The 17,279-nt window shown below is 34.8% G+C and overlaps 4 protein-coding genes across 4 annotated transcripts in view; 2 read left to right on the top strand and 2 right to left on the bottom strand.

Annotated features, from left to right (window-relative positions):
- LOC135835591 (uncharacterized) overlaps window positions 1–17,279 on the bottom strand; it is a 309,298-nt gene that overhangs the window by 231,378 nt on the left and 60,641 nt on the right. The gene's annotated exons all lie outside the window — the stretch shown is intronic.
- On the top strand, window positions 590–1,779 carry LOC135835584 (uncharacterized). Its single transcript, XM_065349917.1, has 2 exons — window positions 590–939; window positions 1,024–1,779. The coding sequence occupies exons 1-2, from the start codon at window positions 883–885 to the stop codon at window positions 1,651–1,653; spliced, it is 687 nt and encodes a 228-aa protein (XP_065205989.1). The 5' UTR covers window positions 590–882; the 3' UTR covers window positions 1,654–1,779.
- On the top strand, window positions 6,640–7,949 carry LOC135835583 (uncharacterized). The gene is made up of 2 exons (XM_065349916.1): window positions 6,640–6,789; window positions 6,918–7,949. The coding sequence occupies exons 1-2, from the start codon at window positions 6,736–6,738 to the stop codon at window positions 7,815–7,817; spliced, it is 954 nt and encodes a 317-aa protein (XP_065205988.1). The 5' UTR covers window positions 6,640–6,735; the 3' UTR covers window positions 7,818–7,949.
- Window positions 11,907–13,813, bottom strand: LOC135835582 (uncharacterized). Its single transcript, XM_065349915.1, has 2 exons — window positions 13,570–13,813; window positions 11,907–13,489 (listed from the first exon to the last, which is right to left on the bottom strand). The coding sequence occupies exons 1-2, from the start codon at window positions 13,621–13,623 to the stop codon at window positions 12,101–12,103; spliced, it is 1,443 nt and encodes a 480-aa protein (XP_065205987.1). The 5' UTR covers window positions 13,624–13,813; the 3' UTR covers window positions 11,907–12,100.

The raw sequence follows: 17,279 nt of genomic DNA, 5'->3' as shown, positions 1-17,279 counted from the left end.
GCACGAATATGTCGTCAGATTTTTTGCTACCCTCATCTAGCTCTCTCTAGAGCACTTAGTCCCTTTAATTTTCACTATTGTTAAAAAGCATAAAAAAAATGAAAAAACGCTATTTTGAAGGGTAAATATGAGGGGGGGGGTTGAAAATTTTTGTGGGGATACGTACTAAGGATATACATAACATACTGAGAAATTTTCAAAATCAGTTAACATGGGGCTTAGAAAAGTGATATTGAAATTTCAGAAAAGGGAGGCTCTCCAAAAAAGGGAGGGGATGTGGATCTGAAATTTTTCATGCGGAAGTTTCTCAATGGTACTCATCTTCCATGCTAATATCAACTCGAACGCTTTCGGAGAAAATTTCACCCCTCTTGGGCACCTATAGCCTTTATGTAGGTATATTTTTCAGGAAACCCCCTTTTTTTAAATGGCTATAGTTCCACCCCCCTTGAACGTACAAAGAAAGTTCAAAGTTGATACATCATTAGATCGGAAATTTGAATTAGATTCTTTTGTCTAACCACATATTTTTCGCTAAAATGCAATGCGAGGGAGAAAATGTCGAAAAACGTGTTTTGGGGGACCAAAATCCACTGTGGGGGGAAAGCTCCAGATCGGTTTTCAAGTCTTTGATCAAAATAATTGTTGTGAAAAATTTTTTATGTCAACATTACAATGGAAAATTATGTAAATTGCTGTCAACTTGAACAATAAGTTGAGCTTTGATACGTACCCGTTTTCGACATTATAATAATTTATCCTAGCTTAATGTATTTTTCGGTTCTCTTGTGGATCAGTATTTTTCAAAGTTGCAAATGCACATAAATACGCTGGTAGGTAACTTAATCGTACATTTCTTTGAAGTAAATTGCAACATTCACAATGGCATTCCAAGGGAAAATTTTATTCATCATAGCTGTCGCGTTTTTCGTCCTAAAGGTAAACAAATTTCTTTGTAAATAATTTGATTTAAGTACGTGCAGACCTCAAAGGCTGTATTTTTCATTTCAATCTCTTTGACAGGTTCGCTGCGATGACTCTGAACACACTTCTTCTGGTCACATGTTTCTCACAAGAGGAGTCAACGACGTGGATGAAGCTCCTGATCAAATGGACGACTCAGACGACGAAGGAGATATCAGCCCTCCATCAAGTGATACTCTAATGCCTACTCCTCCCATTCAAGAAACCATTTACGAAGACCTCCATTCCCCCGAAGCGATGCAACTTTTGACAGAAGAATATGTCGGACTCGTTGAGACTGAAATCGCTGCAGAAACTGTTAAAGAAATAATGGCCCGGGTAAAAAAAATTCTAACAGATGAGAGAGCGATACCAAACTTTAAACAAATCAGAGGAGAGATTTACAAATTCATGACCAATAAGAAAACACCTCCGATGATTGAAGGATATCTCAAAAATCGTTACAATTATTACGTGAACAAGAAGACGCCTGCTTTAATTAAGCAGAAATTCAATAACGTTAAAACAATCATTGATAATGAAAATATTCCCAAGCATATTGAATTCTTCAAAAAGGAGATGCACACTTTTCTCAACCAACCTGGAGATGTGCGGAAGAGAATCGCAAATGGGTTCGCTCTTCTCTCCACAGTATTGAATTTACCTCATGTTTCATTCCTGTTGAGTTAAGTAGAAGTGTTACAGAATGTAGAATTAGTTTTAAAATCAATTAACCATTCAAGATTTAGAGTTATTGTACGATTGTTCTAACTAAATGAATAAATATACCTAAATAAATTTTACCGATTGAAGCTATCAGATTTTCATTTATTTTATTGCTGAGTTACATAATATGGTTTTTATTTTTCACTAAAATGCTCTCCAGAAAAATTACCTACGAGTATCTTGTATGGATAAGTGAGGAACAAATTGTTAAATCATTTACCTACTTAAAATCACTGACCATGCAACTGTGATTCAATAATTTTCTTTTTCGAAGATGTAAGTTACGTAAGTATGATATCAACAACTACCTATTCAGAAATAAATATCTCATCTTATTTTTTTTTAAAAAGTTCATGAATACGCCATTGCGTAGGATAAAAATCTATCTATGAGCTTAAAGGTGATCCTGATCTTCAATGAACAATTTGAAAAGAAATTGTAGGTATCCATCAGTATACTTACCTACTACTCAATGTTGTAGAAAAAAAATTGAATAGGCACTGATATTAGTTTTTGCTTTGAGTTTGTAAAGGTACCGTTACCTGTAACGTATTCTACACTTCTTTGACATTTGTCAAAGGCTACGTATAGCTAGATGAAAAAATTGATCCGCATTTTACTTGATTTTCGGATTAACATCGTTTGTAAAATGTGTAACTTTTACGTGCACCTTGAATTTTTAACCTTATCAGCAATTTTTTAAAATTAGCCACGTGTTTCATCAATAAGGACAATTGATGAGAATGTTATATGATATGTTTGAAAATTTTGAACTTTTTTCAGGTTTGTTGTGCTCATTTTCTCTTCTCAAGACAGTGAAATCTATAGCTTTCCTCTACCTACTAAAATACCTTCCTTGTGTACATTGATGGGTATTCATTTTAAATTCCGACCATTTTCACTGGGATAGGTATTTTAATGTAGGTAGAGGTACGTTCAAACTTCGAGTTATTTGGTATTATTTAGAAGGGAAATCACAGATTTTTCATGGCGGTAAAATTTTTATAAAAGAAACATGTTTCTTGACAATTAATTTCTAAGTAAGTACCTAGGTACTTGTACATGAACCTAGTGATATGGATAACGAAAAGTGCCTTTGATGCATAGTTGTTATTTGTCAAAAAAATTATTTATTAAAATTTTGATTCGAAAAAAATATTGTATTATTATTTGTAGCTGGAACCTGCACTGCTTGGTCGGTATTTCCATTTGTTCTACCATTTGAATCGTCTTTTTGTGACGTTATTACTTCTATAGTACAGGTAGTTGAACATTAAAAACTGTTATTACATGCGGCAATACAGGTACTTGAACCTTTTGTCATTTAATGGCAACATTCTACCGCCAAACTTGCATACATTCTTGCTAATGGTCGTCGAACAATTTTTATGAACACTGTTGCAACTCATAAAATTTTTTAAAGACTTGAATAATCAGTGATGAAAACCCTTTTAATAATTTCCGCCATTTTGTGCTTCTCTCAGGTGAGCAAAATTTTGCAATACTTACTTAAGATCTTATTCTTTTAGCCTTTATATCTGTAGACTTTTATGTGTGAGTACTGAGTACCTAACCTACCTTCACTTAGGTATATAACCATAAACATAAGTTTAGAAAAAAAACTATGTGCTCGCATCTAGCATGTTTTTTCATTAGGTAGGTATTATTATTAGACTGCATAGGTAACTATTTTTTAAAAAATATACCTAATTCACTTATTCAAGCATCATAAATTATAGGGAACGTATGCTTGGTCGTGGCTTTTTAAGAAACCATACACATGGGGAAAAAGTCAATTCATTTATTTGAATCCTGAAGATGACGAATCCCCTGATTTAACTGCTAGAGAAATTTCTAGCGATGAATTTCAAGAACCTAACAGTGACATCATTATCCAGCCCACGAGAAGTGAAATTCGAAGTTCAAGGATAAACGACAGAGAATTAAAAATGGAAATTAATGAAAAAGGTGTCGAGTGAAAATTTCATTGAGTAGGAATATCAAATCAATTGAATGAGATTTTTTTACAATAAACAATCCGTACTTATGAATTGAAATTTTTTTAAAATATAAGGCACCCAATATACATAATTTAGGTATAACATTTTTTTTCTTTTGGTTTTTTGTTTTTTTATGGGTGCTTAGTTATTGTGGATTTACTAGATCCGATTACATTTTTTAAAAATTTCCTGGGATCGAAAAACTGAATAATCAATCTGAAGTTTTTATCAATCAATTTGTCCATGTTTTTTGAAAAATGACCGTTTCTCCCCACCACATGAACTTGAGCAGCTGAAATTTTGGCTGAAAGGTCTGTGCTTGATACTTGGTTGACTGATATACGTGTTAGCCGGATCTAAAATTATCATCAGAAATCATATTTTTTCTTTCACACCTAACATGAGAAAAAGCAATAAAAATTTCTATTTTTTAAATGGAGGTATGGATCCGACCAATGATAGTATGTGTCCATTTGGTATCTAGCACAGACTTTTTAACCAAAATTTGAGCTCCTGAAGTTCATTACAAGAGCAGATTTTACATGATTTTTCAAATTTTCTAAAAGCGTTTATATACATCCAGATAGTCAGAATCAGGGCTGTAAGGTAATTTATGTTGGTAAATTACGGCGGTATTTTACAGTATTTTACGGTATTTTACCAAACGTTTATTACCGTATTTTACCATAATTTACCAAAGAGCCAAAATCAACACTTTTTTTCCATCTTTCCTTCATAAATTTCCAAATTTCCATGGAAATTTATGATTTGAAAGTTATCAAAAATTTTCCCCATAAATTTCCAAAAAATGTCCATGGAAAATTTTCTATAATCTTTAATAACACCTAAAACAGATGAAAATTTACTTCAGAGGCAGGTCAGAAGTTCACAACTTTGAAGTCAAACTACAAAAAATAACTCTTCATATCCAAATTAGTAAAATACCATAAATACCGTAAAATACCGTATTTTACCAGCGAATAAATTACGGTAATTTAACAGCCCTGGTCAGAATATTCGATTTCTGATGATAATTCCAGATCCGGTCGACGGTAGTATTAGTCGATCAGGTATCAAGCATAGACCCTTCAGCCAAAATTTCAGCTGCGCACTCAAGTTGATGTGGTGGGGAGAAACGACCATTTTTCAAATTCACCGAAAATATGAGAAAAAAAGTAAAAAATTCTGTTTTCTGAACGGAAAGCCGGATCCGACCAATGGTAGTATGGGTCGATTTGGTATCTAGCACAGACTGTTTGACCAAAATTTGAGTACTGGAAGTGTATTAGATGAGCTGGTTTAACAGGTTTTTCAATTATTTCAATGACATGCATAAAAAACCAAATGCACAAAAAATATGATTTCTAATGATAATTCCAGATCCGGCCGACGGTCGTATTAATCGATCAGGTATCGAGCATAGACCCTTCAGCAAAAATTTCAGCTGATCAACTTTATTTGGTGGGGAGAAATGGTCATTTTTCAAATTCACCGAAAATACTAAGAGAAAAAGCAGTTAAAAAAACTGTTTTCTGACCGGAAGGCCGGATCCGGGCAATGGTGGTATGAGTCGACCAGGTATCTAGAAGACTACCTTTGGCCCAAATTTGAGCTCCGGAAGTTGATACGCGGGAGAGATGGATATTTGTAGTTTTTTCCTGTTTTCTGATTTGAACAACTTTATACTTGTGTACACAAAACTTCAAACGCTCGCCAAAAATCGAAAAATCAACTTGAGCAGCTGAAAATTGGAGGATGGGTGTTTTTTGAGGTCCTCTTTCCAACAGTCTAAGTTTCATTCAAATCGGAGATTATCACGTGGGGGGCTTCCCTTGTAAGTGTACAAAAAGTCTCACAAAAAGTCAGATAGAGTTATTTTTGAGAGTTTGGCATAATTTTGGCAGTTTGTTGTCTTTTTTTTTTCAAAATTTTGTTTAAGCTCTCAAAAATCAGACTTTGAGAGGTAATATCTGAGTTGAATTTGTAACTCGAAACGTCGGAAGATGGTCATTTTTTAATCAAAGTTTTCAAGAGTCGTATACAGTATGATGTCAAGAATTCAACACAATTTTTTTCAAGTTCCTAATAGTCAGAGTGAATATTCCAAAGCCATGAACTCGTGTTCGAATTTGTGATTTGAAATTTTGTAAATACATGCGTATTGTACAGAAACACCTGATAAGTGATATTTTAGTAACTGGAGTTGACGTCAGTGATAAAATGAATGACGCCTGATAATAAAATTATTTTTATTTTTCACAGAGAGTAATGGGTATGTAGATCTTGATATTTACACCAATTTTGATACCGCTGATGATTTTTGGCGGTTGAAAATATCTGTAGGTACCTACCTATTTTCTACACCATTGGAATGGATATTTTTTCAAAAATTATCTTTTCATTTTTTTTACAGTATACGAGTATCCAATTACATACTTACATATGTACAGGTAAGATGAAAAAACTCACCCTCGGTGATTTTAGTCAAAAGTAAGTATCCATAGCACATATTTGTAGAAACAAAAAAAAAATGGCCACCCTTTCTAAAATAATTCTTCAAGTACCTATGGTATATGTAGAAGGGGTTAAATTAATGTTGGGAAATCATGTTTCTTATTAGGTAGGTAGGTATATTGTTTTGCAGTTTAGACAAGACTTTTCTCATTCTTCTACCTTTGAATAAATTACATAGTTTTTAAAAGGTCAAAATTATAATCTTTTGCCCTCTTACCTACATCAGTAAACACACGAGTATAAAAAATTTGCTTAAACCTACTAAGTATGAGTATTGCGTCAATGCGATCTTGGAAGTTCACTTGCGCAGATACCTGCGAAGTTTTTTGGAAAACATCCCATAAATTACAATTAACTTTACCGTACTGAAGGTCTCTAATTGATGATAGATTACCACCTTGTGTAAATTTTGGAAAATTTTCGCACCTGCGAGAACGTCAGTACTTCGATTTATTGTCCAAGTTACCCCGTATAAATAAGAATTTCCTTAGCTTCGGCGAAATAGTTGAATGTATTGAAATTTTTCGTCAAAATGATGCAGCATAAGTTTTTATTGTTTTCGGCTGTTTGTTGCTGCCTCCTGCAGGTAAGATGGTCCAACTTTTCATTTAATATGGACCACTCGTCAAAAATTCGTACCATTGGTCCATTTGAACGAGGCCACTAATTTTTCTAATTTGGAAAATTAAATTACCGTGACGATAACTTTTTTAGGCGATGCTATGTGACCTACCGCCGAGCGCAATGTTTAGACCAAAATTTGGAAGACAATCGTCTATTTCATCAACACCTGCAACCAGCGCAGTATCTAGTTCAGATGCGCAAGGAATTCAAAATCAACTGAGTCAACTCGCTCAAAACGAAGGAGCCGGATCGAAATCAGATATTGAAGTAACAACAGTAAAAAAAGAAGACTCGGTAGAGTCTACCTCGCAGGAAACACCCACCTCAGATGCAGTTTCTCCAAAAGACCCTGCTACAGAAGTTAACACCGAAGAAGGCGACTCTTCCTCTCCGTCAAAGAAAAAGAAATCCAAGACCCCTTCCAGAAAAAATTCCAATTCAAAAGACCCCCTCGATATCTCCGACCTAGACGAACTCAGAGAACGTTCCAAAGATGTAATTCGTGATCTGCTCCGAAACCAGAACGCTAATAGAGCCTTAACACTTTTGGCCACCAATGCCAGATACCTTCTGGAAAACAAGGTCTCCTCCAATATGATCCTAACACATACCGGCCTCATAAAAGATACCTTAATGAACGAAGAAGCCAAGGAAATCATCAAAGATGTTCGTATGGATATTTTGAGCACGTTCCTGAACCCAGAAACTCCAGAAAAGGTGAAGACCGCTTTGACAGCCAGTAAAAATTATTTGGCCGATGAAACCATGCCTGCTCTGGTGCGTAAAAGATTCAAAATGTTGAAAAAAATGATCAAAAATAAGAAAACTTATTCGGCTTTTGTGTCCGTGAAAAACGCTATAATGAAATTCATGGAAACCGGCGATGTTAGAAGGAAAATAGCCAAAGGATTCCAACTGCTAGATTTTGGTATTCACTTCGATCCGAATAATTTACTGGGGTCGCTTGGACTTTCGATTTTTAAGCGATGAGCGTGAGAGATGGTGTGAAGAGCGCGGTTTAGAAAATAAAATAATTGTAAATTTAAGCTATTCAATCGGTACTCTGATGTGAGTTTTGTAATATGAATTACCTACCAATAAAACTTCAGGGATTTACCCGTACACCTGCTTGGGTTTTTACTTTCTGAATAGTGCGAAACGACGTATAAAAAAGTATTATAATCGGTCCATTTTTCAAATTTACAAAGAGGACATTTCAAAGCTTCTGTGACCAAGTTTTAACTGACTTACTTACCTAATTGATTTTTTCATTTTTACGAATTTTCAAAAATTAATCGAAAAATTATTATTTTTATTTAAAATCACTTTTTCTACAAAAGGAACATTTTTTCAGACAAAAAAAAATTGATTATCTAGTATTAGGTACTTTTCCTAAGGGTCATTCCACGTCAATTGGACCAAGAAGTAGTAGGGGGTTTCGGCGATTTTTTTGAAATTTTTCCTGTGGAAAGACCTTTTGAAGGGATGACCAATGGCACAAATCGCAGCCCTCTAACCCATTTTTAAAGGCAGCCAGGGAGTTTCATAGTTTTCAGTGATCCTAAAATATCATCCATTTCAGAAGTGGATTACTCAATAACCGCGAGACCTACCAAAATGGAACTTTTTCTCATAGTTAGGGGTTTTAAAAGGCTGTTTGTGATATCATAAAAATCAGTGTTCCCACTTTTTTTCGTACAAAAATTAGCTTGAAAAGTTTCAAAACGTAGTTTTCACATCGTTCCGACTCTCAAAAATTCTGAAAAAAATATATTACGCACAACTTTTCATGCTGAACAACATATTAAAAAATTGGGACGGTACCATGTTGCAAAGTCGATTTTAAAAAATTCAAAGTTTGCGAAAAAATGCGATTTTTTGATTTAAAACATGAAAAAAAGTTCTGATAGGTGAAGTTGACCCATTTGACCCCTATTTTCACGTATCTGTCGAAAAAGTTGAAAAAACCCTTTCACTCAATGAAATGAACTCCTCACAAAAAAATCAAAATTCGAAAAGATTCAAAAAATGAACGAATTTTTATTTTTTTGTTGTGAGTGTAATTTTTATCATCTTTTTCATGAAATACGTCAGAAAGAGGTCAAAATAAGACAACTGAATAAATTTAAAATTTTTTTGATAATTGAAATTGAAAATTGATCAAATTTTGATTTTTTTGTGAGGAGTTCATTTCATTGAGTGAAAGGGTTTTTTCAACTTTTTCGACAGTACGTAAAAATAGGGGTCAAATGGGTCAACTTCACCTATAAAAACTTTTTTTCGTGTTTTAAATCAAAAAATCGCATTTTTTCGCAAAATTGGAATTTTTTAAATCGACTTTGCAACATGGTACCATCCCAATTTTTTAATATGTTGTTCAGCATAAAAATTGGTTGCATAATATATTTTTTTCAGAATTTTTGGGAGTCGGAACGATATGAAAACTACGTTTTGAAACTTTTTGAGTTAATTTTTTGTACGAAAAAAAGGTGGGAACACTGATGTTTAGGATATCTTCAAACAGCTTCTCAAAACCCCTAACTATGAGAAAAAGTTCCATTTTAGTAGGTATCGCGGTTATTGAGTAGGTAATCCACTGCTGAAATGGATGATATTTTAGGTTCACTGAAAACTTTGACAGTTGACACCCCCTGGCTGCCTTTGAAAATGGGCTAGAGGGCTGCGATTTGCGCCATTGGTCATCCCTTTAGAAGGTCTTTCCACAGGGTACTATGGTAGTGAAGCAGAATCTATTTCTCGAACGAATTTTCGCGAAAACATATTTTATGGGTTCAAAATTTTTTGTAGTTTGGTAGATTTTTCGGCGTTTTAATGAAATAAACAGCCACTTTAAACGGCCGGCGTTTTTTTACCAGCAAATTTACTGTCATTTTTGGGCCGGCTTTTTCACCGGCTTTTCAACCGGCGAATCTATTGTCAAGTGGGTACTTTGGAAAAAAAAAGCATTTATTCAGTAAAAATGATAAAAATTAGTCCTGAAACTAGCTCTCCCGAACTGAATTTCACGGATATTCTGGAGCCTCTGGTGCAATTTTCAGGTGTTTTTTTCTTTCACCAGAACATGGAATTTTTGTGTTTTTTTTTAACACACCTCGAGGTGTCCACCTGGAAATTGGCTCAAATATGGATAAACTTGTTGAACAAGTGAGAACTCGGTTTTCAGCAGTAAGTACTAATTAACTTTCACACGTTCAGGAGAAATTAAGAAATTCTGGAAAAGTATAAAATCGTGCTGTTAGCTCCAGAATAGCTGCAAAAGCAATGAAATTTGGTTTTGAGAGAGTTGATATAGGTAATATGTTAGTTTCACGACCAATTTTCATCATTTTTACTCAATAAATATGTAGGCTAACCATACATGAATCGGTGGGTACGAAAAGGGGCTAAGTCACATTTTCGCATTTTTCAGGAATAACAAAAAACTGATTTATTTGAAAATCAAAAATTTTTGGTAAACATGTTTAAGGTCATTGAAAGAGGACCCCAAGACACAATTTTTAGCACTGTTTAGAAAAAAAAATATTCACGTGCGCCGGCGCTGTTGCTGCCTAAACAAATGGGACTTAGACCCTTTCTGCACCCAATCGACAAAATTTCTTTTGAAATTGCTCGGGCACGAACGGGGCTTGATTCTACATCTAAGTACATCATTTAGACTGCTATCTCGTTTAAATTGACCCAAAACCCCTTTAGTTCTAAGACTTTTTGCCGAAGTTGTTAATTTTTTCATCATTTTTCAGTTCAGAGATTAACTTAAATTTCAAAAAATGGTCTTCTCAAAAATGTTAGTTATTTTTCAAGGAATTTAAAAAATTTTACAAAAAAGTCATAAATGCGGATCCGCCCTTTTTCTGCGCCCAAATACCACTTTCCCGGCAGTTTTGTGGAAATCTGACATCACCAGTCGATCCGCCGTACTTTGAAACCCCTATATCCGTGAAAAAAAAAATTTCCAAAAATGTGACTGGGTCCCTTTCTGCACCCACCGATTCACATATAAATCGCTGAAAAATTCAATTAGGAGATTTCAAAAAGTTCGTCAAAAACCAAAAAATTAATTTAGGGGTCCGAAATTTTGATTTGGTTTGGTATGGGGTTTTCAGACCACACTCTTCCTAAAAATCTCGGTCTTGTTCAAATAGTTAACGAGAGGTACCATTGTACGATTTTTTGACCATATCTCAAAATTATCTACTCACAATATGCTATAGGGGTCTTTACCTGGCATAGAGTCTGCGAAGAAAACTATTTCTGGCCAATTCAAGTCGAATTTCATCTTTTTTGAATGTTACATATTATGTAGGTAGGTATTTGGCTTTTTTCGACCTATAAAAGTGATTCAAAAATCACACTTGAAATGCTCAGCTGATATTTGATCAAATTGAGTTTTCTATGTACCTAAAAAGTAGATGGAAACCAAATTTTCAAATGATGAAACAAATTTCCAGAAAAAATTTGGGATTAATGTGGGAAAATCCAAACTTTGCAGAAGACTTCACATTGACTGGAAACGGCGGAATTTAGTTTTGGATAATTCACAGCAAAAAACTTTAAGATCTATTATTTTTTTTAAAATGTAGTTCAGGAGTTGAAGAGGCCAAATTTTGCTCAAGGGAGAAAAATGTTGGATGTTGCTCAGAGAGTTGCATTTTGCGGCTCTGATTAGCAAATTTCATCTAAAATTTTTCCATGTCTAGCTGATCATTGTGTTAGTTGATCAGGAAAAACTATGCAAGACAAAATACGAGTATTTCAAAAAATGGTTGAAAAGTTTATCATTTTTACATAGGTATTAGGAAATCTTTCCTCTCCAATTGCGTCATCCCTGCCTAGGTCGCGCGTCGTCCCCACTTTTCTGCCTTGATCGAAGCAATGAGTGTTTTGATTTTGAAAAATAATCTTCAAAAAGAGTTATTTGTTTTAAAATTTAGCAAAATATGAGCAGAAAGTTTACTGACGACAATTTTTCTGCATGTTTAGTAGGTAGAAAATTTTGAGGAGAAAAAACTTTTTTTTTTGAATTTCTTATGGAGTAAAAAAATAACTTGAAGACTACAATTATTCCAATCATTCTATCTTGAGATATTATAACATGCTTTATTTGGGATCAATGAAGTTATCGTACTTATTGATAATTTTTTTTTAGCTTAGATATTAGGTAGGTAGGTAGGTAGGTAGGTAGGTACCCAATTAATTGAAACATGCAACGATAAAATAAACATAACTTAATAAATTCTCCTTAAAATGAATCATTACTCTTCATCTCTTTCCTCATCATTCCGGTTAAAAATGCTTTCGGGAGGAGCTTTTCTGGAATCTTCTGCGCTTGGATCGAAACTAGGTAGTATTTTCGTTGGGAGTGGATGTTTTTTATTATATTCCTCATTCAATTCTTTTACAATTGTCTGCATCTGTTCGACTTGCTCTTTAGGTAAATTCAAGCCTACCTCGTGTAAAATAGTCAATAACGAATCCGAATTCAACGAAGATATCAACTGAACAGCATCGATGACCGATTGTTCTTCTAAGACGACACCTTTTTTAGCTATAAACTCAACTACTATTTTAGGTGACAGGTCTTTCTCCGCTGCCAACTCTTTTAAAAAATCATTGGCTTTGCTGCCTAGTTCATTATTTTGCGACGCTTGTAAAATACTTTCGGCGGTTTGCTCGTCTAGCTTAATATTCAGCATACCTAAAGTACCAACGAAATCTTTTGCGGATATTTTTGCAACATCGTTTTTGACATCTTCTAGAATCTGATCGTCACTCAGTTCACCCGACGAGGATGCATCAGGACTGGTTTTCGGAGTATTGGATTTTTTCTCGATGACTTTCGATACGACTTTTTGAGTTTTTTCGTGCAAATAACCTACAGTTTCGGCATTCAAATATTTAGCCAGTTCTTTGGGGAAGTTGGGATTTTCAATTATATTCACCAATGCTTCCAATGTCTTGATTAAGCTCATTCCGGTTTTATCGTCGCGTAAATCAGCTAACGAGTTTGTACCTTCTTGGAACATTTTTGGATGAGTGATTTCACCAATGGTGATGAGCTGTTGTAGAGATTCGATTCCGTGAACCACCTGGTTGCTAGCTAGGTATTGCAAAACAGAGCCGGAAATAAAGTTGACGACTTGCGGATCTTTCAACACGTCTCCGATCAGCATAGGATTTTCTAGTATAACATTTTTTATGGTGGTCCTCAAATCGTAATCGGAAGTCGATGTAGATCCACCCATCGATATGTTATCAGGGTCGACTAAATTCAAACGCGAGGCGATTTCGTTCACGGCGTATTCATCGTTTCCTATATCATGGATAATGTCGATTGCCTCCCCCAGGGTACGTCCGGTTTTGGGGTCTCGTACGTTACGCAGATTGTCCTTGATTTTCAAAACGCGGAAAGCTATGATCACTTTGGGAAGCTTTTCAACCACTTTGTTCACCAGAGGTACGTATTTACCCGGATAACGACTTTTGAAATATTTATCCAAGTCTTTCACCTGGTTACCCAAACCTTCCGAATCGACTGCTAAATAATGCACGATTCGAGCCCATATTCCGAAAACTGGAAGGTAATTCCATAATCCAGTCGAGGGTAGGATTTCTCTCGTCTGGTAAGTGGATGTGTTTTGTACCTAGAAAAAAAACACGACGGTGAGAAATTAAAATTACGAAAAAACCAAGCGTTCGAACTAATGGGAAGTAATCGTCTTACATTTATTAAAAGTAAAGATGACAGAGCGACTAATACCGCCAAATGAAACTTCATGATGATAAGGTTTCTCAAAATTCTAAGAAACTACAAACATTACACTCTCACCAATGGATTTATACCTACTTGCTTAAAAAGTTATTCGAAATTCAGAAAACAACCATACGATCGTGAAACCGTTAATTGCTCGTGTTTTTGTGCGGAACAAATGTTTTCGCGCCGAATGTAATTTATTTTCGAAATATGAAAAGCTTACAAACAGTTGTCACCGACGATAATGAGTACATCGATGCTTGGTGTATACCTGTATACAAACTGAAAGGACAAACGGGGTTTGAATTTTTTATTTATTTGTTTAAAATTTATTCGTCAGCATGGCTAGTTGAATTCCTTCGAGTGGTTTTGGGGGGGGGGGGGGTGGCAATTTTGCAACATATACCGCAAACCTGTCGAAAGAATTGCATAACAAATCGCCGTGAATTTTTTGATTCAAAATACACCAACGTTAAATGATTAATTTGCGTCTATTTTAATAATTCATGGAGACACTGACTTTATTTACTTATTCGTAATTAAAATCAAAAAATTCAAGTCCTTGGTGGTAACGTGTTTTGGCGTTTTGAAAAAAAGATACTTTTACAAGAAGAGGGGATGGCCTCAAAAAAGACAATCCTAAAAAAATAAATATGAATTAGTTGACCATCTCTTTTAGGCTGAAGTTTAATCCAACTTCATACATTTTTAGCAATAATTACCTAATGAGAGAAAAAATTGGAGTATTTAAAGAGGCATTTTGAAAAAGATGACTCACAGAAGTTATGAAAAAATGTATGAATTGTTTAATGAATACTGATTACTCCTACTTACTTACGTATTACTATAACTGAAGTTGAATTGAAAGAACATGAAAAAATCCATCATCATCCCAAAATTTCAGACGCTGAAGTGCATTTTTCAATTTTTGTAAAATTTTTGAAAATCAAAGTAAACTTGATTTGAACAGCTTTTATGGCACATTTTAAACATCCGGAAGTTCTCAAATACATTCGGAAGCTCCGAAATGACCTGAAACTATTTCAATAGATTCAGCATGTTGAAATTAGAATATCAAGAAAATTTTAGCTATCTAACTTCATTTGGTAAAATTTTATGGACACCTTTCAGAGAGGTCAAAAATAGGGTACATATTAAATTTAAGGTTTTAAGGTCAATTTGGTAAAAATTTTGATTTTTTCGCATTTTTGGCCCAAATTTTATTTTTGAAAATTCTCCAAAAATCGAAACAGCTTAGTCGGGTTTGAAATTTTTCTTTCAATCGAGATACTTACGAGTATCTTCTTTGTTGGAGAGTGAAGACTGAAGACGCTTAAGAAAAGAAAAAAAGCCAATGACATTTTTTAATCTGACAAAGAAATCTCTTTGGCAGTCTGTCAACGATTTCGCTAATTTGTTTCTAAACCATGAAGGAAGGCCCAAAGGACATCTCCCAAGAAAATTACCCCCTAACAACAAATTGAACGTTCAACAGGGGTTTAAATTTCATAAAATAGGTGGGGATACCCACTTGGACAAAAAATTGCATAATTTGACGAAAAATATCAAATGACCACCTATTATTCTATAAAAACACATTTCTGGCCACATTGACATTACCTATGTCAAATTTTAGAAACCTACGTAATTTTTATATGCCTACTTTACGGAGAATTGAGTGCATATCTATAAGTAAGTTGTTTGAACGTTTTTTCTTCTCCAAAAAAAAAAAAAAAACAAAACAAAAAATACAAATCCTGATAGGTATGTGTGATTGTGCAACTAAAATTTTTAGTAGTGCTCAGCGGTATCGAATCATATGAAAACGACATCAATGTCATCAAAATAACATTATTTCAAAAATCGTGAAAATTGAGGGGTGCTGAGGGGCTCTGGAGAGGGCTTGGTGACTGTAGCAGAAGATCTGAAGTCGTATTCGTGCTCAGCGGTATCGAATCATATGAAAACTAACTTTATTTCAAAAATAGTGAAAGTTGAGGGGGGGCTGAGGGGCTCTGGAGAGGACTAGGTGAGTGTAGCAGAAAATCTGAAGTCGTATTCTTGCTCAACGGTATCGAATCATATGAAAACGATATCAATGTCATCAAAATAACTTAATTTCAAAAATCGTAAAAATTGAGGGGGTGGAGGGGCTCTGGAGAGGGCTACGTGAGTGTAGCAGAAAATCTGAGGTTATATTCGTGTTCAGCGGTATCGAATCATATGAAAACGATACCCTACTCATTAATAGTTATTTTTTTCACAATTTTCATTTCACCCCCCCCCCCCACCAACCACCCTAAGATACATTATTCCAAGTTTTCACCACGGCGCACCGAAACAAAAATTTCTAATATAGTATATGATGTTTGGGGGACACAAATACATCCAAAAAACGTTGTTGATAGGCATAAAAATATGAAAAAAACGCCATTTTAAGGGGTGAATATGAGGGGGGTAGAAAATTGTTGTGGGGATACCCACAAAGGATATACAAAACTTCCAGAAAAATTTTCAAAATCGATTGAAATGGGGCTGAGAACTGTGTTATTGAAATTTCAAAAAAGGGGGGTTCCCCAAAAAGGGCTGGTGGCGTGGATCTGAAATTTTTCACGCGGTAGTTTCTTGATGGTACCCAGCTTCCATGCTAGTATCAACCCGAACGCTCTCGGGGGCCATTTCACCCCTCCTACGCGGCGATAGTTTTTTTGTGTGTTTTATAGAAAACCCCTCTCATTTGAGTGGTTCTAGCCCCACCCCCCTTGGGGGTGGAAGGACAGTTGATATATCACTAGATCGGAAATTTATCGTAGAACAAAAAAGTACTGAACTGTTTTCGACGTAAAATCAATCCCTGAGGAGAAATCTGCGAAAAACCCATTTTGGGGGGAGGGGTCAGCCATCCATAAAAAAAATTAGCAAGAGGAGTACGGGGTGGTACCTCTCAGGAATTATTCAGGGGATCACCCCCGACAATTTCCCGCAAAAAAATCTTGGCTAGGTAAAAATGTTTTTTTAAAATTCCAATTCGCCTATTACATATTAATAGGTAGGTATGTTTTTTTCAGGCTAATTTTTAGGAAACGTTTTGACATGATTTAGGAAAAGCGTGTTTTATGCAAGGTTTTGGAACAATTTTTTTCCTTCATAAATAATAAAAATGTCCTAAGATGACGAAATTTGAGATTGGACAGCTGCCACTCTGGGAATACTTAACCATTATGATTTGAAGGCCAGTTTTGATATGAGCAAGAAAGAGTTTATTTTTTAAAGTTGTACAACTTTTTAAAATCAATTTATAGGACCACTAAACGTACAATTTTCCTCACCTTTGCCGAAATTGGGCCTCCCAAAGTGATTGTATGTAATTCAAATAGGGACTAGAAATGAGGTTTTCCGAGATAATTACGTGGAAATTGTATCTTGTAATATTCTAATTTTTAGTTTTGACATTTCACATTTTTTTGAGAACAACAGGAAATTTGGTAACTGACCGATCGACAGGATTTTTTATTTTTTGATCAATACAAATCACGTAAAATTTGCTCCAAGCTAAGAAAAATTTCACAAATTTACGGAACAGTCAAACTTTTTTTTGTCACTTGAAAAATTACCAATCAAAGTTTTAAATCTCCTTAAAATCGCTCTGATACCTATGAGTAATTGAGTAGTACTTAACC

This window comes from Planococcus citri, chromosome 2 (assembly GCF_950023065.1).
Source record: "Planococcus citri chromosome 2, ihPlaCitr1.1, whole genome shotgun sequence".
Classification (NCBI taxonomy): Eukaryota; Metazoa; Arthropoda; class Insecta; order Hemiptera; family Pseudococcidae; genus Planococcus; species Planococcus citri.
Note: the sequence above shows the minus strand (reverse complement) of the source record. Positions and strands in the feature narration are given on the sequence as shown.